This window comes from Rhyacophila brunnea, unplaced genomic scaffold (genome assembly GCF_057557595.1).
Source record: "Rhyacophila brunnea isolate RB1 unplaced genomic scaffold, BYU_Rbru_1.0 scaffold_18, whole genome shotgun sequence".
Lineage (NCBI taxonomy): Eukaryota > Metazoa > Arthropoda > Insecta > Trichoptera > Rhyacophilidae > Rhyacophila > Rhyacophila brunnea.
The window spans coordinates 35,817,926-35,845,361 of record NW_028232837.1 but is presented as its reverse complement, the minus strand read 5'-3'; the positions used below and the strand labels follow the sequence as shown (position 1 = coordinate 35,845,361).

General features: G+C 31.7%; 1 protein-coding gene across 1 annotated transcript in view; it reads right to left on the bottom strand.

Moving 5' to 3' along the window:
• Positions 1 to 1,016: 1,016 nt before the first annotated feature.
• The window catches only part of LOC147073476 (uncharacterized), a 56,786-nt gene continuing 30,366 nt past the window's right edge, over positions 1,017 to 27,436 (bottom strand). Inside the window, exons 17-36 of the mRNA XM_085945654.1 lie at positions 26,580 to 26,651; positions 26,309 to 26,362; positions 25,962 to 26,078; positions 25,504 to 25,626; positions 23,390 to 23,452; positions 20,409 to 20,552; positions 18,610 to 18,753; positions 18,188 to 18,430; positions 17,612 to 17,633; positions 12,568 to 12,867; positions 10,411 to 10,550; positions 9,540 to 9,602; positions 8,859 to 8,912; positions 6,154 to 6,261; positions 5,882 to 5,995; positions 5,609 to 5,689; positions 5,190 to 5,324; positions 3,549 to 3,692; positions 2,499 to 2,707; positions 1,017 to 1,170 (exon numbers count right to left, since the gene is read on the bottom strand). Coding sequence (XP_085801780.1) covers positions 1,146 to 1,170; positions 2,499 to 2,707; positions 3,549 to 3,692; positions 5,190 to 5,324; positions 5,609 to 5,689; positions 5,882 to 5,995; positions 6,154 to 6,261; positions 8,859 to 8,912; positions 9,540 to 9,602; positions 10,411 to 10,550; positions 12,568 to 12,867; positions 17,612 to 17,633; positions 18,188 to 18,430; positions 18,610 to 18,753; positions 20,409 to 20,552; positions 23,390 to 23,452; positions 25,504 to 25,626; positions 25,962 to 26,078; positions 26,309 to 26,362; positions 26,580 to 26,651 — 2,355 coding nt within the window. The 3' untranslated portion in view covers positions 1,017 to 1,145. The remainder of the gene's footprint in view (positions 1,171 to 2,498; positions 2,708 to 3,548; positions 3,693 to 5,189; positions 5,325 to 5,608; positions 5,690 to 5,881; positions 5,996 to 6,153; positions 6,262 to 8,858; positions 8,913 to 9,539; positions 9,603 to 10,410; positions 10,551 to 12,567; positions 12,868 to 17,611; positions 17,634 to 18,187; positions 18,431 to 18,609; positions 18,754 to 20,408; positions 20,553 to 23,389; positions 23,453 to 25,503; positions 25,627 to 25,961; positions 26,079 to 26,308; positions 26,363 to 26,579; positions 26,652 to 27,436) is intronic.

Here is a 27,436-nt window from a genome sequence, read left to right as displayed (position 1 = left end):
TTTAGTAGCGGCTAAAATAAATAGAAAGTATGTTCACAAGAATCGTCAAAAATCTATGTTTTTTTTAAATAAATATAGAAACCCGTAAAACTACGAATTTATAAAAAAACCTCTTTTTTTACTTGCTACCTTTCAAATTATACACATTTATATAGTGATAGCTTTTTAGTTCGGTATCTTCCGCAAGCATATTGTAGCTGTCGAGCCTGCAATATTTTGGTCTGTCTCTTCAATGGATTGCCGGGCATTACTCATTTTGCCGACTCGTTAAAAATCGTACGATGCATGCGACATAGTCAGGATTCGTAGCGAAGGGTGGAGGTAGGCTGTTAAGTTTCGCTATGAATGGTGCACATTATAATTTTGTTAGTCATACGTTTTTGTTTTTATCGAAGTAAGACTTAAGTTTACATAATATGGTATTTGTTATTTTTTTTTAAATCAATTAAACCCTGCCTATTTAAATGAAACCAAATACGTATGACTGACAAAGTTTAGTGTGGACTATTAATTGAGGATCTAAATAGCCTACCTCCACCCATCGCCACTGGTCAGTATAGTATCCTAATCTTAGTTGATTAACCCTAAATGCATGATAGCATCACTTAATGTAAGTACAAAATATACTTTTCCAATCTATCACATTTAATGTTTAATATTATTATAAATTAACCATTTTGTCAGCACACTCTGTCCATTATAGAGAACTGCAAAGAAAGTTTTATTCATACAAAAAATATATATAAACAAAACTACATATTTGCTGAAAAGCAACACCGTGCAATTAAGTTTTAAAGTTTTTTGTGTATACGACTGTAGTAGTAGTATGCAGACCAAATCATAACATTAAGATCAAAATTAAGATGACGACTTAAAAAAAACCCTAGTATTTTATACATTCGAGATATAATTCTGGGCACTCGAATTTTACAGATGCAATATACTGATCTGATACAGGCAGGTCATACACGCGATTTTTCACGAATTTTGTATTTTTTAACAATTAAAATTATCATTATTACTTGCCTTTTCACCAGTCCAGCCTATTGGTCCTAGATCCCCTTTATCTCCATGCTCTTCTTTAATTCCCGTTAGTCCAGGAATTCCGGGAATTCCTTGACCACCTTTTAATCCAGAAAATCCTGTTACACTAGCATTTCCTTTCTCTCCCTTGAATGAATGAAAAAATAACAATTTTCATTGTCCGAGAAAACAAAAATACAATGACATAAAAATTAAAAAAAAAATACTATATTAATTCACCAACCTTTATAATGCCCAATTTATATGGGTTTATTGTCTTACCATTAAACTATTGATCATCTGATTCAGAAACGTTACGTCTTTTGTTGGAAAATGGCACATCATAATTATGTGTGGGCACTCTATGGAGGACGATAAAGTGCTACCTACAGTATAATATCTATAGTGATCTACAAAATCAAAACCCATCAGAATATTGTAAATACTTGAAATATTATTGAAACGCATTTTTATTGTTTTATATATAATATTAATTTAATAATGATGACTATTATTATAGTGGTTATTATATTATGTATACAAAATAGAGTTTGTGATTTCTCGACTTTTTTCTTTTCTTGAGATTTGAGAATTTTCAAAATTAATGATATTTGTTTTCTCGAGAGCTCTCGAGATTCTCTTGTTTTATTTTTTTAGACCTTACGGGAAAAAAATACCGATAAATTTAAGAAATTCCGCTCATTATGAAAGCCGAGCTTAATTTTTTATAACCTTCAGCCAAATTTTTTTAATCGGGAATTTTAAAAAATTCCATTCAAAATAGATGCCGAAGCTTTTTCCACCGAGAAAGTAAATTTTCTTGTGGAATTCCAACAGTTTTCATTTAAACGGCGGTTGCGATCGGCAGTTTAGCTTAGTAACGATTTTTCGAGATAAATATAGACTCTTTAAATATAAAAATAACTTTTATCCAGTGATTTTTGATGTGTATAAATGTTTTGAAAAAAAACGTAATTTAAACTGAATTAATTTCTTAATTAATGCTTAATTTTATCTTCTTATTTATTGTAAGTATACCTGACAAGTGTGTTCTTTTTATCAGATCTCTTTACCCTACCTCTTTCTAAAAGTCACCCTTCGCCATGCTATTTAAATACCGTATTCTGAAAGTTAGAACAAAATTATTTTTCCTAAATAATGGGTGGTATGCATGAGAACTGTGCCGTTATTCTTCGTGTTGATCTGTGTGTCCCTGATGACAATCATAGAAATCTGGAGCATCAATTGTTGTTTGCCTGTCAATAATAGTTTGCAACAATAGGGTCTTATGAAGCTTAATATTATAATATTACCTATATAATAAGTGGGGTGGCATCAGGTAGCCGATTGTGGGTCACACAAAACATTACGAGTAGCTTACCTAGTGGCTAAATTGAAACTGAAATTTGAATTATCACACAAGTACCTATGTGAATATTTATAAAATAAATAATTATAAAAATGGTCAAACTAACTTGAGGCCCGGGGACTCCTTGTGGACCAATTGAGCCTTGCGGTCCTGGTGAGCCTTCGGGTCCAAGCGATCCTTGAAGTCCCTGTAGCCCCATCGGGGTCCTTGAGGACCTTGTAGTCCAAGAGTTCCTTGATCTCCCTTAATTCCTGGAAGGCCATTAATACCGGCAACTCCTGGTTGCCCCGTAAAACCCAAAGATCCTTGCTGACCCTATTTATTTAATGATTAAGATTAAAATCCTTTCCACGCGGATAGTACACCAGTTGTACACTAATTAATTGGGCACTCGATATAATTATCATGTTATTTAAATGCGGTAATTAAATAGTGATTAAATGCGCCGCGTCCAACAAGTTAAGCATTATGATTAAATCGTTGTCATCATGGGTGTGACATTTAGGAATATGCTTTGGCTTCCTACGACAACACTGTCTGACAACTTGTTTTCATCAATAGTACAATAGTAATCGCTTTTTAGTTAGGTATATTTCGCAAGCATATTATAGCCATTGGTGACTTCATCGAACCTGCGATTTTTGGGATTATCCCTTCTAAATTATATTGGTTTGCCGACATGTTCAAACACACGCGTTAACATGATCTTACTCCCTACTTCAGTTATAGTTTGTTAATTTATGGCTACGGCTGTATGTTGTAGCCTAACCACTGGGAAATTCCAAAAGAAAATTTAAAAAAATATACTACCATATTCTTAGGTCAATAATTATTATAAAACAATCATCATTTGTAAGATGTTTTATCACATTTGAATGGCCAAAGACATAGCTTATAATCAGTATCTTTATAATATATTGTCAATGTAAATAAAAAATTTGAGTAATGAATATCATTTTATATATAGGTTATTCCTAAGTTAAGAATGATTGATTAATTATTATTATACCTATATATTATTTAATCATTTATGTCAGCTGCAAACAGTTTAGACTTTTTTCTATTTTTTTTATAGTTTTTGAAGAAAAAAAATCAGGAATGATTAAAGCTGGAGATTGTCCAGAGGAACACAAGATGTCATCTTGCCCCTACTTGCCTTTTCACCAGTCCAGCCTATTGTTCCTTGATCCCCTTTATATCCATGCTCTCCTTTAATTCCCATTAGACCAGGAATTCCGGGAATTCCCTCGTCACCCTTTGATCCAGAAAATCCTGTTACACCCGCATTTCCTTTCTCTCCCTTGAATGAGTGAAAAATAAAAAAAAATATTCTCTGACAAAATAAAAATAAAATCATATAAAATTAAAAAAAAATAATCCTATATTAATCCACCTACATATTATATAATGTATAGGTTTATTGTCAAACTTTTTAAACTATTGATCATCTGATTTAGATACATTACATCTTTATAAATAAAGAATTTTGTAGAATAATTTTGATGGCCAGTAAATAGCACATCATAAGTCTGGGCACTCGACGAATGGCGATAAAGTACTACCTAAATTATATCCATACTGATCTACAAAGTCAAAACCTAGCAGAATATTGGTGACTTTTGAAATATAAAATAAGTATTTTTGAATATATTTCTGGTAGCTAACTTTATAATATTATGACTTATTAAATAGTATCTTAAAGGCTCTAAAAGCTTGCTCAATACACTCTCATTTCATTATTGAGCTATTTTATAGATACACATCAAAGCTGCTACACAGAATGGGCGAAGGGATGAAAAGAAAAAAACAATAAATACTATTCTAATAGTAACAGTGAAGGCACAATTTTTTCTGGAGAGCCGGACAGAAGAATATTATTCTACTAAATTTAACATAATACGGAAGCTTCTAAATAAGTTATTTGAAAAAAATCTGTCCAAATTAGATTTTATTCTGACAAATTGACATTTATACTTACCATTAATTATTTTAATAATTCCCTATGCTTATTTAAATACTTCCATAGATATTATTTTTATACTTACCAATAATCATTTTTTACTTGCTGTAATATTAAATAATTGCCACTATTTTAAAAATACTTGCTGTTTTTGAATTATATACTTACCAAATAATTTGAAACCTTATAGTATATTATTATGAATACCATTAGAGTTCCTGATTTCTAGAATTATTTCCTTTCTTGAGATTTGAGAATTCTCGAAATCAATAATATTTGTTTTCTGAAGAATTAAAGATTGGTATTTTTGATTTTTCAAGAGAAGAGAATGAGAAGCTCTCAAGTTTCTCTTTTTTATTTGTTTCGATCGTATGGCAAAAACTACCGATAAATTTAAAAAATTCCGCTCAATATGAAAGTCCAGAGCTTCTTTTTATAACCTTCAGCCAAAATTGTTTAATCGGGAATTTTAAGAAATTTCATTCATAATCTATGTCGAAGCTTTTTTGACCGAGAAATTAAAGTTACCATCAATTTTCATATAAACGGCGGTTGCGATCGGCAGTTAAGCTTAGTGACAACTTTACGATTTCTCGAGAATCTCGTCGATGATTTCTCGAGATATGAAAACACTCGAAATTTAGGCGAATTGCATTTTTGAGATTTAAGATAGGTTTTTTCTGATTATTTTTAGAAAATTCTCAAGACGAGATTTCTGGATCAAAACCTCTATGTATAATTAATCCGAGAAAGAATTTGGACAGATCCCCTTAAATGAAACGCCTTTTTATTTCCAAAATGAAATATAAATAAGAATAATATATTGATTCAACTTACTTGCATACCAGGACTGCCAACTGTTCCTTGATTTCCCTTGTCTCCAGATACTCCCTTAATACCCTGTGGCCCAGTAAATCCCATATTTCCTGCATAACCCGGAAACCCTTGTAGACCCATTTCTCCCTTTATTCCCTTAAATGAGTGATCGATAAGTTAAAAAAATCATAATTAAAAACTAAAATATGCGAAATAATAATATAATTTATATTATATACGTAAATGCGCACCCAATGAATAAAGAAATACGTTTATAATATATTTCAAAGCTTAATATTATAGTAAGTGTCTGTCAGCTGCCTGTTTGTATATGATTATTCAATAATAGCTTTCAAACTTCTAGACCAATATTGCTGAAACTTGCAAGGCAAGCAAACAAGCTAGTATTTAATATTATGAACAAAATTACATTTACTAACCATTAGACCAGGAGTTCCACTGTTTCCATTGATACCAGGTTTACCATCTGATCCTTTATCACCTTTATCACCTTTGATTCCCTAAAATAGTCGTTTCAATAATTATTTACAAAATAATAATATTTCTTAAATGGTAATATTTTTCCACGATGTCAAATTTTACCTCTATTATGTCCGGTAATTTATCATCAAAAATTGTCACAATTGTAATGAACTTCTTCAAAATTCATGAGCACATAATACCGAGTGGATAGATATCAAATTTTTACTCACATCAGCTATTCCATTTTTACCAGGGATTCCATGTAATCCTGGTAGTCCAGGATAACCAGAAATTCCACGTTCCCCTTTAATTACTAGAACGTATCCGGAATCATCATTCTCACCCTAAAAGTGTTACTAAGTGTACAAGTGATTCAAGTTATTTAATATTTTCATTAATTTAAAAATTATAATTTCTAACGATGTTTTGAATGGTCGAAAATCCATCTCTGTTATAAAGATTATGTGATTATAGATAACAAAATGGTAATATGGAAACTAACTGATTGCCTTTTAAAGCTTGGAAGTCCTGTCAATCCTGGATTACCTTTTTCACCAATCAGTCCTGGAAATCCTCGTGGACCAGGACTTCCTATTTCTCCAGGCTCCCCCTAGATAAAATTAAATATTATATATTTTTATAGAATTTTTAAATAAGATATATATTTTTTAGAGATATTGAGAGTTGATTGTATCACAAACTGTATGGCATGTTGTACCATTTTGTTGAAACTACATATAGTACAGATAAAACTCATTTAATTCATGCCAGAAAAATCAGTACCTAATCATGTGTATATACTTAACGATTTTTTCATCGCTGTAAGTGGGTTCCCATTTTCGTTTTCAAAAATATATGGCCCAGTTACACCTTAAAACCATAAACCACACCAAATATTAATTTTTGTGGTAGCAACGGTGTTTCAGACATTCATCTGCGGGTTTCCGGTCTGCCTGTCGAACTGGTGACCAGGTTCAAATACTTAGGTGCCACGGTTGCCAACGATGGTGGTATTTCGAGTGAGCTTGAAATACGCATGGGTATGGCGGGTTGCCATTCAGCCAACTTGAAGTCGCATGGAGGTCAATGCTGTATTCTGTGAGGACCAAATATCGTTTAACACGTACGTGTCACCTGGGCACCCCGACTTAGGCGCAAGGGACTCTAGCACGCCAATGTTAGCGCGTGGGATCTTAACGCGCCGACAGTAGCGCGCAAAATAATATTATTTTTTATTGTTCATTGCTCATTTAAAGAAATTTACCTACCTTAGATAACTTTGGATCAAAAATTACATCTTATTTAAAATTAATTGGTACCTACTTTTATAAACCTATTCATGAACATTTTATCCATTGAATATATTACATGGAATTGAGTATCCATTACGTCGCTAGAAAGGCATTAATTCCGCTGGGTTTTTTTAATATGCTATTGATATTAAATGTGTTATTGTTATTTCAAATAATCTAAATTATTATGTATATAATAAAATATAACAGATTTCATGAATGTAATAAATTAATATATATTTTTATATAAGTAATTAATAAATTGCGCAATAAAGTCCACGCGCAAATTTCGGCGCCGTAGAGTCCCGCGCGCTAATGTCGCCCCCGCGTTACCTGTGCTACTGTATGGCTTTGAGACATGGCTTCTTATTAAACTTTAAAGTTCTCGGCTTTTGTCGCCGCTAAATCTTAGGGGTGCATTGGGACGACCACTTTACAGACACAGCAGCCCTTCGGTCGGTGACGAAGAGACGCTTTATGTGGCTATGACATGTCCCCCCCTCAGGCCGTCCCCCACCCCGCAACGGTGCTACAAAAGTAAATTACGCGCTGCAGGTGTGGCATGGCGGAAGGCGCGAAACTTGGGGATGGACCGAGGGAACTGGCGCGGACTTGTGCTTGTCCTATGACATAATACTTGGGTGAAAGAGATAAAAAGGTGTTTCAAGAATGGCATGTGGGTTTTCATTACTCCAAATGTGACAATTGTGTGTGTCTACGAAGCCATTTAACCAAAACTTAAATTTCATTAAACTTCATGAAATAATTGGACTGTTTAAAGTTGCTCTAAAGTCAGCCCAATCAGCAAAATTTTGACGCACCAATTGGTCAATCGGTTTAAGTTCTTACGTTAACTGCATTTTATACACCTACAAATGCTTATAAACATTATTATTTTATGTAGTGCCATAAGAAAGTTCTAAATTCTCGAGAACAAGGTGTAATTCAGATTGTTCTGGATTTTTGTCCACACTTTGATTCATTACACCAATATTTTCAGCAGTACGTGTTTACGTTTTGACGATGTGGATTTTTAGCATCACACGCATTACCATTTGACTCAAATTTTCCAATTAATTTACAAACAGTAAGATCTGTAAGGTAGACTATTTTGAAAATAAATTGCACATAATGCCCGAAGCGTTGCTCGAATAGATTCATTATTGTTGTATTAAATGATTGTAACAATTTGTATAAGCTGTTAATAACTTACTGTGTAGCTTTCCATGATGATTAATTTACCAAAAAATACTCAACACAAATTCCAATTTTGGAGGGTATCCAAAAAAATGGCTGCTATAACGTTTTCAAAATCTATGGTAGTAAGATGACATCCCTATAAATGAATTATTTTATTATATTTCAAAAAGAGACAATCAAAGTAGCAAACAAAATAAAACGCCTTCTTCAATCAAATTCAATTGAAATTATAAATTAAACCTACTGAAAATATTTGAATTATAAGCATAGTTAATAATATTATGTAAATAATAAATTATACTTTATTCGTCATTCAGTCTATGCTTTTCAAGTTTTTAATAATCTTTCCTTCTGTACGGAACTGTAGCTCATACGTATCAATTTGACATGAACAAAAATATTACTTTTAGAAAATTAGTAAAAACTATTTTTACACCTAGGTACCTTAGTGTTTACAGAAGCGAAAATATTTTGAAAAAACCGAATCATTTTCAAAATGGCGACGCTAGCCAAAATGCGCAAAGGTCAAAATTTTGATTTTCCTAATTTGTGCCCGGAAATAATACAACAAGAGGATAAGGCCTCTTTATCGCTCCTACTATAGAGTATAATATCATAAATTAGGTAATCGATATTAATAATAATGTACAGGTTTACTCTCATACCTATAATATATTGTAATAAATGATAAAATAAAATATATTTTCTTACTTACTTTAATATTTTTGAGAGCCTCTGCTAACAACGCTAATCCAGCTGCTTCCAAATGCTTCAGAAAAAGATAATTTCAAATTTTCATTAAAACTACAGTTTTATGCGATATTTATAATTTTATATTAAAATATTCTGGTATCTACTCTCGTTTTTTTTTCTTTTACGATATGCCTACAACATAGTTTTATTATTATGATGTGTTAGTAAAATCACTAATTTTATTCAGCTAAATGTAATGTAGGCAACCATATATTATTATTTTTTCCATATGTTTTTTCCCATACGTCCCATACGGGAGACCATTTTGCTTTTTGATTTAAATAACAGCTCTTGTGTTACTTTTAAAATCCACTAATAGTCCATTGTTATTTTGATTTTCGTTGTGAAAAAAACCCACAAATGACCATATTGGAATCAAAGTTTAATTCTCTTAAAAGTGTCAATATAGTCGTGGAGGAACACATTAAATTGCAATTGGCTGCTCAAAGCATATAAAAAGGGACCATAATAATTCGTTCTACAGAAAAAGTTGACTACATTATTTATAATTATTATTCACATATATTTTAACAAGTCCAGAGATTAAAATTTCTCTTATTCGAGAATAAAACAGTCTTATTTTTTGTTATGTTGTTTATAAATAGTATTTTTGATTATTTTTTTTTGACAATCAATTTCATACCTTAATAATATTAGCGAGTTCATCGTCTGATTTTTTTGCTCCTCGGACTTGTCTTCTTAATACCTGCAAATCATATTTCGAAGGTTGGTACATAATATAATATATTGAAACCTATAATATGTCTATAATTTGACCCCAGATGTATATAGTTTTGATATTTTTTTTTATTTGACAGACTTTACTCTATTTTCGGGTACCTATTCTGGTTATAAAAATTGTAACAAAAGTATACTGTATTTTTTTTGCATATAAATAGGTAAGTAGTCACAACGCATATCAAACACTACATACTCTGAAATCACTGGCCAGTCTAGTAATGAAAACACATTAGGTAACTAACTTTTGGTCGAAACAGAGTTAAAAGCACTCAATACTAATAATTAAAACTGTTTAATTACTGGGATGAAACTTGCTCCTTCTTTGAATAAGCAGACTACCATTTTTCTTTCTAAAATTAATCTTTTGTTGGTGGTTAACAATAAAACTATATATTAATAAGATATTAAATATAATTCATTATTCCTACGCAATACATGTTAACGTTATTATTTTAATGAAAAATGTGACATTATGAGCAGAATTCAATAATCTTATAATATGTGCCAAATAAAAATAATTATAATACCTATAAAATATTTCTAAACTCGCTGGCTAGACGCTCATGCTTTACCACTAGCTTACCTGCGCAAACTGGTTTGTATCAGGAACCCCGTGAATACGGACGGGAAAACTGTAGCTCACGTAAACCGAAAAGCGCTGAAAAAGTAGTTTGCACAAACTATATAGCGCAAGCAAGTCGCTGCCGCCTAGCCGGTATAATAGACATATTCAAATATTGCTACCATAATTAATCAATAAATACTTTGCTTACCCTTTTTCCGTTAACATAACGTTTATTTTTGTGTAAAGCGACCATTCTGGGAAACATAAAATTATTATTTTGATCGTTCAAATCTTGATTTGTTTTAGTATAGTATGGTACTATTCGTTTTCCCTTATCACCATTTTCGCCTGAAATAGATTTAATAAAACATACCTATTTAGGTGGGTAATTAGGTAAGTGTATGTTTTTATCACATTGGGTCTAATTATATTTTACATAACCTTGTTTTCATCAACGCACATTTATAACCAAAAATGGAATGGCCGGCACATATTATATTATGTTAGAATATGTACTAAATTTATATTTGGCAAATACCTACATAACCATTATATTTTACTCCATGAGCTCCTCTCTCCTATTGTTACTCTTAATTATTTCAAATCATATATTCTTTATCAAAGCACATTTGAGTACATGGCGACTCAAGACTTGGGTAACTGCTCCTAAAATATTCTTAGAGCGCAATGCTCAATCGTCTTCTGTAACTAAAATTTCCTTAGCCGAAAACACTATGCAGAAAGCCTTCCATAGTTATGACCGAGTTGTCTATGGTCCACCAGATCTGAAATTGCTTCGTTTTGTTTTTCTATTGAAAATAATACCATATACCTATAAAAATTCTCTTTTCCATAATTTAGGTAAATTATTTTGTAATTGTTAAACGACGACAAAAATATGAAAACTGAACAAAATAAATTCAATAACTATAAATTCACAATTAATATTTAATTAAAATTAATTAATGTCTCCGCAATTAGTGAATAATATACTTAAGTTATTTTTTGAGCCGTGTTTTTCCCGATACGGTAACACTTGCCGTATAAATGTCAGATGATGTCGTTTACAATTTATTATTACAAAAAATATGCCATGATGAGAATGCTTATATAGAATGATTAAAACTAATATTACCATGTTGGTGTGTAGGTAACTACTTATATATTTCAACTAAATATCCATTGGTTTAATATTACATAAGTATCTAAATCTGAATAAGAAAAGTTAATTCATAATTTATTGACACTGACGTTTCAATTCGACAATCGGTTTTACTAAATACTCGTAAGACATGTACAGAATCAACGAAAGTATGACGTATTAAATTTCACGGATATTTATAAGTTGTTTAACAGTTTATAATAGGTAATTAAATTATCTTATACCTACCAAGTACGTAGGCACCTAATCTTTTTCAATGGCTTTTTTGTCGACATGTTATGAAATTGTACTTACTCATAACATTAAAATACTAATATATACTACATACCTAATAAATACTGAGTTAACGACTCACTGTTGACAATTATTCAAAATATTATATTATCGTAAGTATTGTGTTTCAGTCGAAAACAAAAGATCTCTGTTCTCTATTTTCGAGATTGTCTATTATCGGCATTTTGCGCGAATTCTACCATGCGTACCTACATTGTTCGCAATAATTTCAAGCTGTGTACATGCATATTCTGCATGTAGGTACATGCCAAATGAATTAACACCATCAACATCCATATTGAGATCAATTGTTAATTGAATTTGAGTGTCCATACAACAGTCCATCCATATGGACTGTTTTATAGACACGTGAATTTATTTTGACAGCAGCTGCCGGTGATAATACAGAAGGGGGGCGTGTTCATAACAAAAGTAGTATATAATTAAGGGTTCCTTAACTCTATAGTCCATAGTTACCAGATGGTTTTCGGTTACTTACCAATTTTTACTTTAGTACGAATTGAGCATCGCTCTCCCAGTCATAAAAATTATACTTGAAAACGAAATTTTACAAGACTCCTGTGATACTACCGACATGCTACCGACTAAGACCGGTGTGGTACAGGGAGATAGTGGTTTGGTGCGGCCATTAGCTTCAATATCAAGAGCAGAAACGCTATATATTAACTCCGCTATGTGAAGACTAGTATGATATTTATTTTTATTCCATCACATAATCCAATTACAAGTTAAATACAGCAGAAACGTGGGAAAAGGTAGGTTTTTTTTTTACTATGCAAGCTTTGGGTATCAGATACGACTGGTCCAGAATGGGAAAGTGTACTGCAATTTTATCGCCAACCAAAAAGAGAAATAAAAGGTAATATAGATAATTTTATTCAGATTAGATTTGAAAATATTATAACAAACCTTTTAAGCCATTGCGGTTTGGCACCGTTGAAACTGTTCCGCTCTTCACAACTGTTTCCTCTTTTGAAGTATTCATATCTTGCCACTCATTTGGCATTGAATAAATTCCAATATTTTTACCATTATTAATTATTTCTATTCTTTTCTGAATTCTGGTAAATAATTCATTTTCAAAATTGGCCCTAAGGAGATCACTCGACATCAAATAATTTTTGTCTTCTAATATTTGCTTCATCTCACTCAGTTCTCTTTGCAACGTACCACATCTCAATGTGGCATAAAAACTTAAAATAACACATAAACTCTACAATATTTTATTGAATTTACCATTGCTCAAAGAATATTTTTCTTCAAACTTTTGCTGACATAATAAAACATCACTCTGATTTTCGATTAATACTTAGGACGCGGAAGACGCACACGGCGCGTAATGACCAGGCGGCCGATCGATGTAATTAACGTGCATTTTAAAGGGGGCAATTAAAATCTCATTATCTCTTCAGCAGCGAAAGCGTTAACTTGTTTGGATTATTTTTATACATTGTAAATAATTTTGATATATTATCTAATACATTAATATATTATTTTTTTATAATATCAATCAGAAATAATTAGGGTTTACGTTTGTTTTATTATATGCAGTAAGTAGGTATCAACTAAAATAATGTTTAAATGACGTAGAGTAATGCGTTTTATAGTGTTATTTAGTATTTATCAAGTTGACCTTTTGTTTTATATTATCTGCTATTTGTTTTTAATTATTGTTGAAATTTTCACTTTTGAGAGATAAAATAATGATAATATAAACATATACAAACAAACAGGGTCACTTCAAGGATGTTTGCCGCCCGAAAGCCAACCGAAAATTGGCGCCCCCCAATAAATAAGCATATTTAGGAAAATTGAAGAAATGTGTATTTTATGACAAATCTGATATTTTGTTTATATCACAAAAAATATTCTGATTTATCTGCTTATTATTAAAACGGTGATTTAATAATAAGCAGATATGAATGCCGCGAGTTCTAATTCGATCCTTCCTACATAGACGGGTAAATATAAAAAAGATTATGTCCAAGACATAAAGCATATTAATATATAATGTAGTATGTACGTATTCAGTTCTTGGTCCCCTTTATTATGAATACGAAATATTCACTGATCCAAGTGGCATGAAATTGATGTTAAATGTGGTCCTGTTCCGCATTTTGGTGAATTCGTAGTTGGACAGGCTTTTAAGTATCTTAAAACAATAATAATTGACACACCAAGTTATGGGTAATATTGGGAGACACGTCATGTTGAAGTGCTTAGTTATTATTTGGTCGATGGAAATATGACTCGACTCTAGAGGAAGCCAGGCCATCTAGTATATTACGCTAAGAATTATGCTGATTATTATCATGGCAAATGGGTTATCACGTCATTATAATCACGACAACTTAAAAGTTATTTTAAACTTTACTGAATTAAAGAATGTCAGCACTTGAATTATAATAAAAGCTCATAATATTTAAAAATACTTTATAATAGGTAGGTACTACAATAAAAAGCATTTTTATATATAATAAATATGCTTTAATCTATTGCCAATAAATAGAATTTAGGAAATATTTTATTATATTATGTACTGAAATGAATAGACAAAGTTGTTTAACGTTAGCCATTTCTAGAATTCTAGATAGTTCCCGGTAGAGAGGGTATCTATATAATAAATATTAATATTGTTGGTTTATCATTTATTATTCATTTTATTCTAGTAATTATCAGGGACATTTATTTAATCAATATTCGATATAACTAAAGCGCATATCTTCAGAAAAAATACTATAAAATTAATAATTTAACAGTTTCAAATAAATTTAAATAAGCTCAAACGAATATTTAGCAATTAAGGGCGGACGTGCTCAGCGTGGGTCAAAATGGAGCTTTTTTTCTATTTTCAAAGCATGATCCTGGACATACCTTAAACGTTGTAGATAATCTATTTATATAATTTTGAAGCCTTGTTATATTTTATATTTATTTTAAACATTTGATGACTGCATAAAGTATTTTTATTACATAAAATAGTATTCTTTTAAGCCTCTTGCTCTAATGTTTTAGAATAGAGTCATATTTCGGTACATAACTGTGCAGTGGTGTTAAGATTTTTTACATTTATTAATTTTTAAACGCATTTATAAAACCATTAGTATAATTTATAATGAGATAATTTTAGTAAAATATTTACGATAAAAATTATATTGATAATCTCTGTGATCTCAAATTTGACAAGAATTAGGCATTTTATTATTCAAAAAATGGGCAAGATTAACACATTTGAAGATAATTCTAAAGATATTTATTATAAGCTATGTCTTCGACCATTTAAGTGTGATAAACATCCTACGAATAATGATTGCTTTATAATAATTATTGACCTAAGAATAAGGTAGTGATTTTTTGAAATACGCGATTTCTTTTGTGTGGTTAAGCTACAACATAAGGCCGTAGCCATAAATTGACAAACTAAAATTGAAGTAGGGAGTAAGATCATGTTAACGCGCGTGTTTGAACATGTACCTAACCGGAACACGCCCGATAACATCATTTTACTCCCTACTTCAATTATAGTTTGTCAATGTCAAATATATATAAAGGATAATATGGCTTCAAAATTATATAAATAGATTATCTACAACGTTTTCTAGGATCATGCTTTGAAAACAGAACAAAAGCTCCATTTTGACCTACGCTGAGCATGTCCCCCCATTAGTCAAATTTGTATCCTCTCCACCAAGTTTTTAATTCCGTCTGCCAATACTATATCGCCTTTGTTCTGTGAATAAAAAAAATCAATATTAAATTAAAAACATTTAAATAAATCATTCTTGACCCGAGAAGTAATCAAGGTTATTAAAACGAATAAAAGACAAAATCTCAAAACGCTACCACTAACGATTTTCAGCATTATTTTTTTTCTGTTTTCGTTCATTATTCACTTACTTGATAATGAATATTATTATACCTATATTTTAAGGGAATGATCCAATAGCTATACATTTTACATCAAATTGTTACTTTCATTCTCAGCTTCTGTAAAATTTTTATTCTATAAGTTAAGTCATCTTAATTGGGCTTAACGATATTGTACTAAGAAAAATTGTCAGTAATACTATTATCGAAGCGTGACCAATTATTGACTTTTAAGTTTTTAGTCTCAAATTGTACGCAAATTTGTTAGGCATTTTACCCAGCTGTTTTGTTATTTACTTTTGGCTGTCTTAAGCTGACAATTAGTGCAACAGAAGAGGTAAATAAAAAATTATATGATACACGATATCATCTACTGAGAATTAGAGCATTTTCACGAAACAATCTCTCAAACAGCAATGTTCATAGGTAGTGGAGGCATGATTGGAAACTTGGAGGGCTGAAAAGACTCTAGCCTGTGGGCCCATCGTGGCCGGTCGACCAACTAAGTGAGATAAATGCACAACACAAATTTTCTTGTATACTTAAAAAAGTCGCCTGCGGGACTATTTTACTTCAACAATTAAAAAATGCGGTTTTGCAATACAATTTGATGTGATATGATAATTGATATAATTAAATGATAATTCACGTGTATAATTTTATTTTATAATTATTTTTAAGTATGTGTTCCCTGACTTTGAAAGTGGCTATTCATATAATATGGTGCTGGGTCGCATGTATCTAGACTCCTCACATAAGGGGGTCGTGATCCGTGTTTCATAATATTATGATGCCAAGTGCAGACAACTCAACAATTTAAGTGGAAAAGTATACGGAATACGCATTATTTTTTTCTCGCAGAACACTGGGGTTGCGTGGAATACCATTTTGGGAATTCTACAGTAGAGCATGATACTGCCTTTAACATTAGCGATAGGTAGGAGAGCCCGCCAAAGATCCTAGCCTGGAGTTCCGGTTCATCATGATGCGGGAGCCATGCATCTGAGGTTCTGACTGGTTTGGAGGTCCCCTTGTGAGATATTTACCTTTATTATAAAACGTCATTGAGAATTACAATACAAAAATAGAATAGTTGTACTATTCGTATTCGTTCACCTCATTTTCCATATTTTATAACGTGTCGCCCCTAACCAATGCATCACCTGCCTAACTCCATGGGGCGTCACTGATCATCTGTCTAGATTAAATAAATAACCGGAAATTAATAAGCTGTAGGCTTTCATCATTATCAGCTAGATATGTAAAACAATGTCATTATTGTAACACAATTAATAAAATATGTATTATTTTTTTGTTTTCTGTCAATTGAAACAAATGGCGTACCTACATTTTCATATATTTTAATATCGTCCACCACTGCTTGGTCTTCGTTCGCTATAATATGCTGAAACAACAATATATTTAAATTAATACCACCAAATTTTTTTAATAGGTAGGTATTTATACAATTTTGTTAACTTTGATAAAAGCAAGGCTGCATATTTACTTCAATGGGGCTTTATTTTTAATTACAATGCATTGTTATTCAAAGCTATCCTATTTTTTATGTTAATAGTAGAAATCTTTAGATTCATTATCCTATTACAACTAAACTTGTCTAAATATAATACATTAAAACGAAGTCAAATGCGTCTATTATTTTAATGAAGTCTGAACAATCTATAAAGATGTATATGTTTTTATGATTTTCTGTATTATACTATTATTCTCGTCTGCTTTTGTTGGTAATAAATAAATGATAAAATTTGGAACGAACAAATAAAAAAATGGACCGTGATTTTACACGTCTTCCTTAAAAATGAGTGTTTCCAATAACTGATCAGTGATCACAAATGATAAATCATAAAATCATATGATATTTTATGATATATGTTTGTATGTTTTTATTTGTATTTACAAAAGAAATTTTACGCGAGTGTAGTCATTTTATCATATTGAATAATATTTTGCATAGTACCTACGTATCGTTGTGGTTATTTTTTGATTAGACGTGTGATTTTTTAAATTGTCGAATAATTACATAATATTAAGTAGAATAATTGCTTTCAAAATGAATAATATTTACCTCTTTGAGGTCCTGGTATCCCCTGAAAATATAAATAAAAAACAATTAGTTCAAGTTAATAAACCGAAATAAGTAATTATACAGTGCACAGATCTTATAGTTTGATAAAATTTCTGATATATCTTTGGTGTGGTATACAAAAATGATCGTTTCAGAAGTGGACACACTATGGTATTATTCAAGGTTTGGCAGTTTCGGATAATATCTAACGCGATTATTCAAATAAATATTCTAAATCACTATCATTAGTGTATTTCGCTGATTTTATTACATAATTCGCAGTCTATTTTTCCTATTTATCCCTGAGAGAAGCAGAGGAATGAGAGGCATGAACAGTCCTGATCGCCCAAAAGATTACAGAATTTTAAGGTAGTCAGGATCCTCAGCCCTGAGGAATTATCTAAAAGAGAAGATAAATAAATGTAATACGTTGTAGGTATACTTAGTCTTCGACGTGTTAGTTTTATTTTTCTCTTACCTCTTGCTAACAACAACTAATGCCTGGTCATCATTTCTTCAATGCAAATACGTTATATACGAGTATCATAAAAGTATACAAAACATGATCAAACTAACTGAAGGTCCTTGTGCTCCTTGTGGCCCAGGTGGACCATGCGGCCCTTGTGCTCCTTGTTGCCCGAGTAGTCCTTGGGGTCCCTGGCCTCCTTGTGCTCCTTGTGGGCCTATTGGACCAGGGTGTCCTTGAGGTCCTTGTGGTCCAATAATTCCTGGTGCTCCTGTATTTCCCTTTAATCCTGGACTACCATTAACTCCTGTTGCTCCAGGCTGCCCATATCCACCTTGTGGCCCTTGCGGACCCTGTTGAAAGAAAGATTAGTTCAATGAAAATATAGATGGTAATATATATCTTTTTCATCTTGAACAAAACACTATTGGTTGGCTCGGAAACCTGGTGTATGACCACATATAATATACATGAAATGATTCCTAAGCACCAATGACAAACAGTTAGGGAAGTTTGTAGTATTGAAACTTGCCTGTGGACCAGGTTGCCCTAGCACTCCTTGATCCCCCTTGTCTCCACGTACTCCATTAATTCCTGATTGTCCAGAAGGTCCAGGACTTCCTTGGTCTCCTTTAGACCCAGGTGAACCTGCTGAACCCACATTGCCTCTTTCGCCCTTAAATTAGTAAAAAAAAAACTATGGAATTATTAACCTACCTTCTTGCTGACAAATAAATAATATTATGTCATTGTGTTGTCCAACCGATAATGGAAGTATCATTTTATTTTGTTTGATTCTGATATAGAATTATAAGATAGTAAAGATTTTTTTTTAAATTATTATTTATGGAATATTTTAAGGACAGTAATAAAATTATTGATCGTTGTAAATTGGAATCATATGCAGGAAAGTTCTATTTCAATTATTGTATACCACAATCTTTTTAAGATATTAAGTATTAACTTGCGTGTAATTATTAATGACAATTTATAAGAATGCCAGTTGGTATATAGGTACCAAATAATAAAAAAAATACAACATATTAACACATAAATTAAAAATATTTTCAATCCTCTACAATTCTACAGCTTTGCCATTAAAAATCCCACCTCTTCTATTCATATTAATACCGTTGAGCTTCATATTTTTTTGCAAATGTGATTTTTTCTAGTGGGTTTATCTAAGGTGTTTTCATGTTATCTATGTACAATATATGCAATGTTATATTCTTAAATCTTGTGAATTATTCGTTGAATAAAAATAAATAGTCTATTAAAAATTGTTAGCAAGTTCAAGTAGACGTTATAACTAAATACTTGCGAGAGCCAGACGTCGGTAAGTCAATAAGGTAATTACTATTCCATGCCGAAAGGCGAAACCTGGGTCGCAAAAAACGACTTATATGGAATAGTACAAAACATATATAAATTAGAATTTACTATTCCTTGATTTAAAACACAAAAACCGATAGTCAATAATAACGCAATTTGATAAACATTTCATGTAGGACCTACTAGTTAAAATTATTGGAATTAGGTATGAGGCTCGTAGCTTAATTGGTATAAGCATATTGGCGCGACACCAGTGGATATAAGGGTTCTAATCCCGTATTTTTTTCAAATTTGATTTTTTCTAGTGGGTATATATCTGAGTTGTTTTCAAGTTATGTATGTTCAATATATATATTGTAATATTTCCAATAATTATTTCTTTCCCATACAATTGAACGTATTTAATGTTTTTTGACCCTATCATACACAATTGACACCCACGGTGGCCGCGCGGCTTAAGCGTTGGACTACACGCCGTGGGTCTCAGGTTCGAATCCTGGGTTTGGCAAGTACACATATTGTTTTTCAATTTGTGTGTGAGTCAGGGTATGGACCTAATAGGTTGAGCAAGTGGCTGACATCCATTTCTCGTAAAAAACAAAATCTGTTAATACAAGCCTCTACTCTGTGGAGGCCCAAATGATCCTATTAGGATCGGACATGGTCGGATACACAATTATTGACAATAATTATTATAACTGTACACATACTCAAACTTCAATTTCGGTAGCAATACTTGATAAAACCTACCATGTTAACACGTGTCGTAAATTAGTTTTGTTTTGTTTTTTTTATACGTTTTTTCTGTTCTCTAGCGACGGGTTTAAAATTAATGAAGTTGGCTGGGTTAAATTAAATTTGTGGTTTTATATTAAATTCTCATATCATTGTAAGACTAGCTATAAAGTATTGTAAATGTCCATATATAAAAAATCACGTAAATGGAAAACTATTAATTTTTTAATAATTATTTATTCTAAAACCAATTATTAGACTTACCTGTGGGCCAGTGTGACCAATCGCTCCTTGATCGCCTTTGTCTCCACGAACCCCGTTAACTCCTGTTTGCCCTGGAAGTCCTGGAGCCCCCCCATCTCCTTTAGAACCAGGTAATCCTATTGAGCCCGTATATCCTTTGTCTCCCTTAAATTAGTGAAATATATAATTTATCAGAGAGGTCACAGAAAGTGACGTGGTGAGGGTAAAGCATTTGTTTCACTCTAGTCTTATCTATCACGTTCAAATAGCTCAGCAGTCTGTATTCAAAAAGTTGCATCTATTGTGCTCTATACCAGTGCCCCGCAACCTTTTCTCACCCATGGCACACCAAAGGTATTCCCAGAATTCCGCGGCACACCACAGGTAAAACAATTTCTACATCAAAATATGGACCCCACATGCTGAAGCGGGCCTCCTACTTATTGCTAAGGTTAAAGACAGTGTGATACTCTAAAGTAGGTAGTGTTCACTCCATAATCGCATATTTAAAAATATCAGTATCAGCATAGTAATATAGCACCGCAGGCGACTTTTTTACCCATTAGAGAAAATTTGTGTTTATCTAACTTATCTGGTTGATCTGCCACGCCCCCCTTATTAAACCCGAAGTTCTTATCATCCATCAAGTATGACTGCTTATCATTTTTAATTATAGCTTGAGTTGAAAAAAGTTGCTCACATAGGTATAAGTCGTATAAAATAGAAGCTGAACTGCGATAGCCTTGTCGGAAATCCAAGGATATCTTTATTAACCGAAATCCAGAAAATACCCAATGGAACATCGGCGAAATTCATTTTTAGCGTCACGTCGTTCCCCAATTCAACAAAATTCTTCGCGAATATAATTTTAGTGCTTCTATAGAATTTCCGGCATTGGTTGCAAAAGGGTTTCGAATCCAGTCGTATTGATTATATGAAAGTAATGATGAAATTTCTTTTGCAGCAAAGTTTTTGGTCCGGACCCAAAATTCATTGCCTGTTTTCAATGGTAGTAAATTTATTTAATATCCCAATGGTAGTGAAGCATATTAATATATTTTCATTCTGACCTTGCATTTTTTTATTAATTTTATTCAGGTGCTCAAATATATTACCAGCCATGCACGCAAATTTGGCCATTAAGTAAGTATTGTATAATATACAAAATTATTTGCATTTTTTGACACAATGCGCCTTGGCACACCTAGCATCGTCTCGCGGCACACCGGTTGCGGAGCACTGCTCTATACTATTAGCTTAACTAACGTGCACGGCGTCACTACGTTGCCTTTTGTTGACTCAAAGACAAGATTCATCCAACACAATTCTCCAACGAAGCTGGTATAGCTTCGAAATATAAGCAAGACCCATTACTATTTGAAATAATCACTAAAAATATGATCGTGTGGACCACTAAATCTTAATTTACACTGCGCGAAGGAAAGAAAATATTCAAAATGTACCCTTGAATACTTACTGTCATAAGAAACTCAAATTGGAGATCGTAAATATTATTTTTTTAAATACAAAAACTAGTTAATAAAGCAACACTGTTACTATCAAACTAAGAATTGATAACCCACTTCACATAGACCTGCTTCCACTTCAAGTAGGTATACATCAAAGTTGATCAATGCAACTCGTTGAAATCGAATAAAATATGGATACATCTAGCACCCCGCGACTCTTCGAATATGGACTGTAGAAACGAAAAAGGATATAACCCTCAGTTTTTTCAAAATAGGTTTTATTGGATAAGAGCATTGCACATGACTAAATACACGGTGTGTCCAAAAGATGTACTCTACAAAGACCGTATTATTATCTAAATTTACGTCGTAATAATTATTAAAAAAAAAGAAGGAAGCCAAGTGGGGAAAAGACTTAATAATAATTAATATCAGATTGGAAATTTTAGGACCAAAGTATTAATAATTATCATATTTACCATAAAAAAAATTTTTTTTGCCTCCTTTAAAATTTAATTTATGGAGGTGAAATCCTTTTTTCATTTTAATGGTAGAAATAGTATAAGCACATGAGAGAGACTGAGCAAAGGTATATATTTATTGTAGATAAAAACAAAGACACAATGATTCTGTACCACACGGTTATTAAAATATTAATTAGGTTTTATAGTTTACACATTCCAGGCTCAACAGTAAATATTATATTATGTATTGACTTATTTTCAATTATTACGGTGGCCCTGGCACGTATTTGGTCTTATGTATATGTTACACCGAATGTGTGAAATTGCGTATTACATGAAATCGGCAAAATTTTGCCTATTTCATGAAAAACGCAAGCCCGTTGCCTTATTCATGAATAAGGCAAAATATCTGCAAAGGAGTGCGAAAATTCGGCACTAATTTTTCTGCCTAGTTCATGCATTGGGCAAATTAGATAGTGGCGTTTCTAGGGTGTTTTTTGCAACTAAACCAAATGTGTCAAATGCTCATGCATTGGTCAAAATAGATGGTGGCGCTCCGGTGGTGTTTTTTGAAACTAATCAAATGAACCAAATGTGTCAAAAAATGTCTTTGATTATATAAAAATATACCAATCAATAACTACAGTGACGTTCATATTCATTTACTATGCCCAAAAAAAAAATGTTTGTTTGAGATAGTATGATTTGATAGTTTGTTGACAGTTGTTAGCTAACCTCAAAATGGACATTTAGTCTAATTCAGAATTAAAAAACCTAACCTAACCTAACTTAATGATAATAATATTATATTATGTCCAATTATAACTAATAAAACCATCCGTATTAAATTTACTTTTTCTACTGTCATGTTGACAGTTTAGGAATAACATACCCTGCCGAATTCACGCACTCGGCAGATAATTTACCGAATTCATGAATAAGGCAACGGGCTCGCATTTTTCATGAATTAGACAAAATTAGCCGATTTCATCTAATACATAATTTCACACATTCGGTGTAACATATACATCTATACTTATATAATATAAATAATAATAATTCTTCTCACCATGAGACCATTAAGCCCATTGATTCCATCGTTTCCTCTGTCACCTTTGTTGCCTTTGATTCCCTAAAAAATATAAGTAATTGATATAAAAATATTACTATCAGTAAATATTTTTTTACTAACCATATTTTTCAGTCTTTAATGAAGGTACTCTCAATGTTGGAAGTGATATTTTATGAACATCACTCATAGTCATAGCGCAAACACAATTAGTTATTGTCCTTTGTCAGGCCAATCAGCCGGGATTTCAATCGGCTACGCAATCCAATCAATACAATTTGGATCGTCAATGCTTGGCATCATTACATAAGGATTCTGAACTAAAATCGATAATACTTAGATGGTGGATTGATAATATTATTATTATATAATGTGGCTGTAAACATTTTTCACCTAGAATCAGTCAGTACTTATATGTAATATGTTTTTCTAATGTTATGAGGTAGCGGATCTGCAGTTTTATAACATTGCGAATTAATATTATTTCATCATCATTTCAATATAAATTATGTCATAAGGTGGCCATATACGTACAGTTTTCGTAACAGGTTGAACATGGCACAGAAAATAACTGTTCAATAACTGTACGTTAGTGGCCACTCCACAGATCAGTTTAACTACCGCATTTAAATCTGTCGAACTGTCAACAGACGTGCCCATATACGTACAGTTATTGTCTGTGGCAGAGCAAGTGTCAAAAACTATGGAGGTTAGGTTCGCGGAGATATTACACAGGGGTATTGTTTCAATTAGTTTTAGGTAGAGTATACTTGAACGATATTGATGCACGAATAATTTTACTTTGAATTTATTATGGTTATAACTGTTTTTATTAGAAACAAATTGACATAAAATACACACCTATAACGTTGGTAAAATAAATCATGATTTCGCTAGTGGATTGTGTATTTTATCGATTCACCGAAACAATATTATACACATTCGTGTAAATATAAAATATAATCTTTTCTTTTGAATAAATTATTCCCTTTAATGGACAGTATTAATTAAGTAAGAAAACGGTAATATTTATAAAGTTATTGATTTTATATACAATAAATTTAAACATGCCACAAAATTATATTTACATCAATCATCAGTATAATAATTAATTACTATGATATTATTAAAATATACATGTACTTAAATTTTATTTAGATTAAGCGACATTGTCATTCACAATTAGGTATATTAATTTATGTTGTGAACGTCTTAAATTAATAATTTTTAATATTCACTACATACAATAAATAAAATTTGAGTACTGAGTTATTAGTCTATATTTTCACAATAACTTTCATTTTAACATTTATATTATATTGTATAAAATAATATGTTTACATAAATAACTATTACTTTGTTTTACTCTCGTAAAAATAAATAAAATATAATATTTGCGATCTCCGCGTACATAATATTATTACATTTTTAATAATAAATGAATTTGTATTTTATAACAAGCAACACCAGCCGAAGTTGTATCGCGCGGTATATTCTACTTTACGTTACCAACATCTAACGTCACCCGAGAACTTTCGGCTAGTTGAAATTCCAACAGTTTTACAAAAACACGGGAGTAGGGGGTCGCTGGCAGTTTGAACATGGCACACATCTGACAGGTCGAAAAGTGTCCGTCTATGGGCGCAGCAGATTATCTACCAAAGATAACTGTATGGCCGCCATTACGTATTAACTGGCATGTTCAACCTCTTACAAAAACTGTACGTATATGGCCGCCTATAGTGAAAATATGTACTTATAAAAAAGCAGGTCAGAATCGATTGGATATCTCACTCGATTACAAGTTTCCGTCAAAGCCACATGGAAGCGAACTACCGTTATATTTAATATATTGCATCGTTTGTACCATTGTAGTTATTTTATACAGTAAATAAAATTTCGCCTCCTCCATCATTACGAACCAATACTACCCTATCTCATCTGCAATACCTATCCTCCGCCAAACCACATGAACTAGAGAATACAACATAATATACTCATAATATAATATACTAGAGTGTTTACTCTCTGCGTGTGTGCTAAAATGCATCAGTGAGGTGCGGTAAATAAATGCAGTAGTACCTAAGCAAACGAATCACACACAAAAAACTCACGATTCCAGCGTTTCCCTTTTCTCCCGGTACTCCATTTATTCCAGCTGATCCTGCTATTCCTGATATTCCTCGATCTCCTTTAGTTCCCAGAGCTCCGCTTTGTCCAAGTTCACCTTTTTCTCCCTAATATAAAGATTAATTGAAAAAAATAATATCTAGACTAAATTACATTATATTGCATTACTAACAATCAATAAACTCTACAGTTTAATTTCTTTTACTTTGTTAACTGTCCCTCTGAGGCGGACGAAACCGGTCCTAATTTATTGATCAAAAGTGGAATAAGTAATACAAAAAAATGCGTTTTATTAAATTAAACAATAATCAAAATTTTAAATTAATTCATCGGAAATAATGAACCTTACATTTATTGATCGGTGGAATAAGAGCAGCAAATTTATTAATTTTATCAATAAATTTAATAAGAGTTTGACTTTGTAATGGTACTATAATATTACTTTAATCCCTGTATCTCCTCTGAGTCCTGGAGGTCCAGTCATTCCTTCTTCTCCTTTTGAGCCTGTCATTCCTGGAACTCCTATTTGACCATTTTCTCCGTGTTTACCAGGTTCCCCCTAAACAAAATTAACAATAAACTATTAATTAAATTTATATATACTCTTTTTATTGCATAAGATAATAAATATAATAAATCTAATACATAATACGTAGGCACACGCAATTTTTCATTATTTTCATTAAAATTTCTTGGCATATTTTAAACATTTAATAATAATGAAAACAGAATTTAAAAAATGGACTATTTTAAATATTCTTTGGATAAACTTAATTATTACGTACGTACCTTAATATTTTTGAGAGCTTCTGCCAATAAGCCTAAACCAGCTGCCTCCAAATCCTGTATTTATAAAAAATATTGTAAGTATTACAAAAAATATCGTTACTTATCTACTATCTATACTATCGAGGCCAGTATGTAAAAGTATGAGATTAATAATTAAAATAAATATTCACCTTAACAAACCTGCGATAAACATTTTTTTCGATAATATACTTATTTCTATGAATTTTTATATTACGCACATAAGACTTCCAAAAAAACATTTATTAGTTACCTTAATAATATCAGCTAATTCATTATCAGATTTTTTTGTTCCACGAATTCGTCTGTTTAATATGTGGGTTTTCTGAAAATAAATAAAGAAAATTTATTAAATGGTGATAATCTATTTTTTAGGCAGATTTTTTTGTTTTATCTTTTTATTGATTTTGCACGGTAATAGATAAAGTCCGACGAAATTTTATAAACATCAAATTTATAATGAAGCTACTGCAGAATTTAATCTTATGGAGCCTAATGTGCCCCGTATAATGCAGTAATGACCAGTCACCATTAATTTATATCTTCTCTAAATATATAAAAATCTCGTGTCACGATGTTTGTGGTCGAACTCCTCCGAAATGGCTCGACCGATTTTTATGATATTTTTTAGGTATGAGAATAGGTCAACAAGTATATTTCATACCGCTAGGTGATTAGGGTAACTCTATCCAGAAAAATTTTCTTTTATTTTTTTTTTGAATTTTTTTTTTATTTGGCATAAAAAATACCTATAACCCTAAATTTTCACCCTCCTACCCCCATCCTCCCATTTTTTAATCGCGATTTTATTATTTTTGTATGAACAAATTTAACCGTCGTTCGTATTTCAAACAGAACGAAATTATTTATGTTGTTGAATAACAGATGGCGCTACGTCCGAGAAGAATTCAAGAGAAACGTCGCGTCATTTTGACATTTCATTCGGCATATCACAACGCAGTGCGTGCAAAATTTTGTACGATTTATTTTAATTTATCTATTTTTATGTGCGTGTATTACAGTGCACAATGCCAGCAAGACGCAAGGGGGGCCATTTGGGCCGTCGAACGAATAAAGCAACAAACATGCGAAATAGTACAGCAGAAAGAA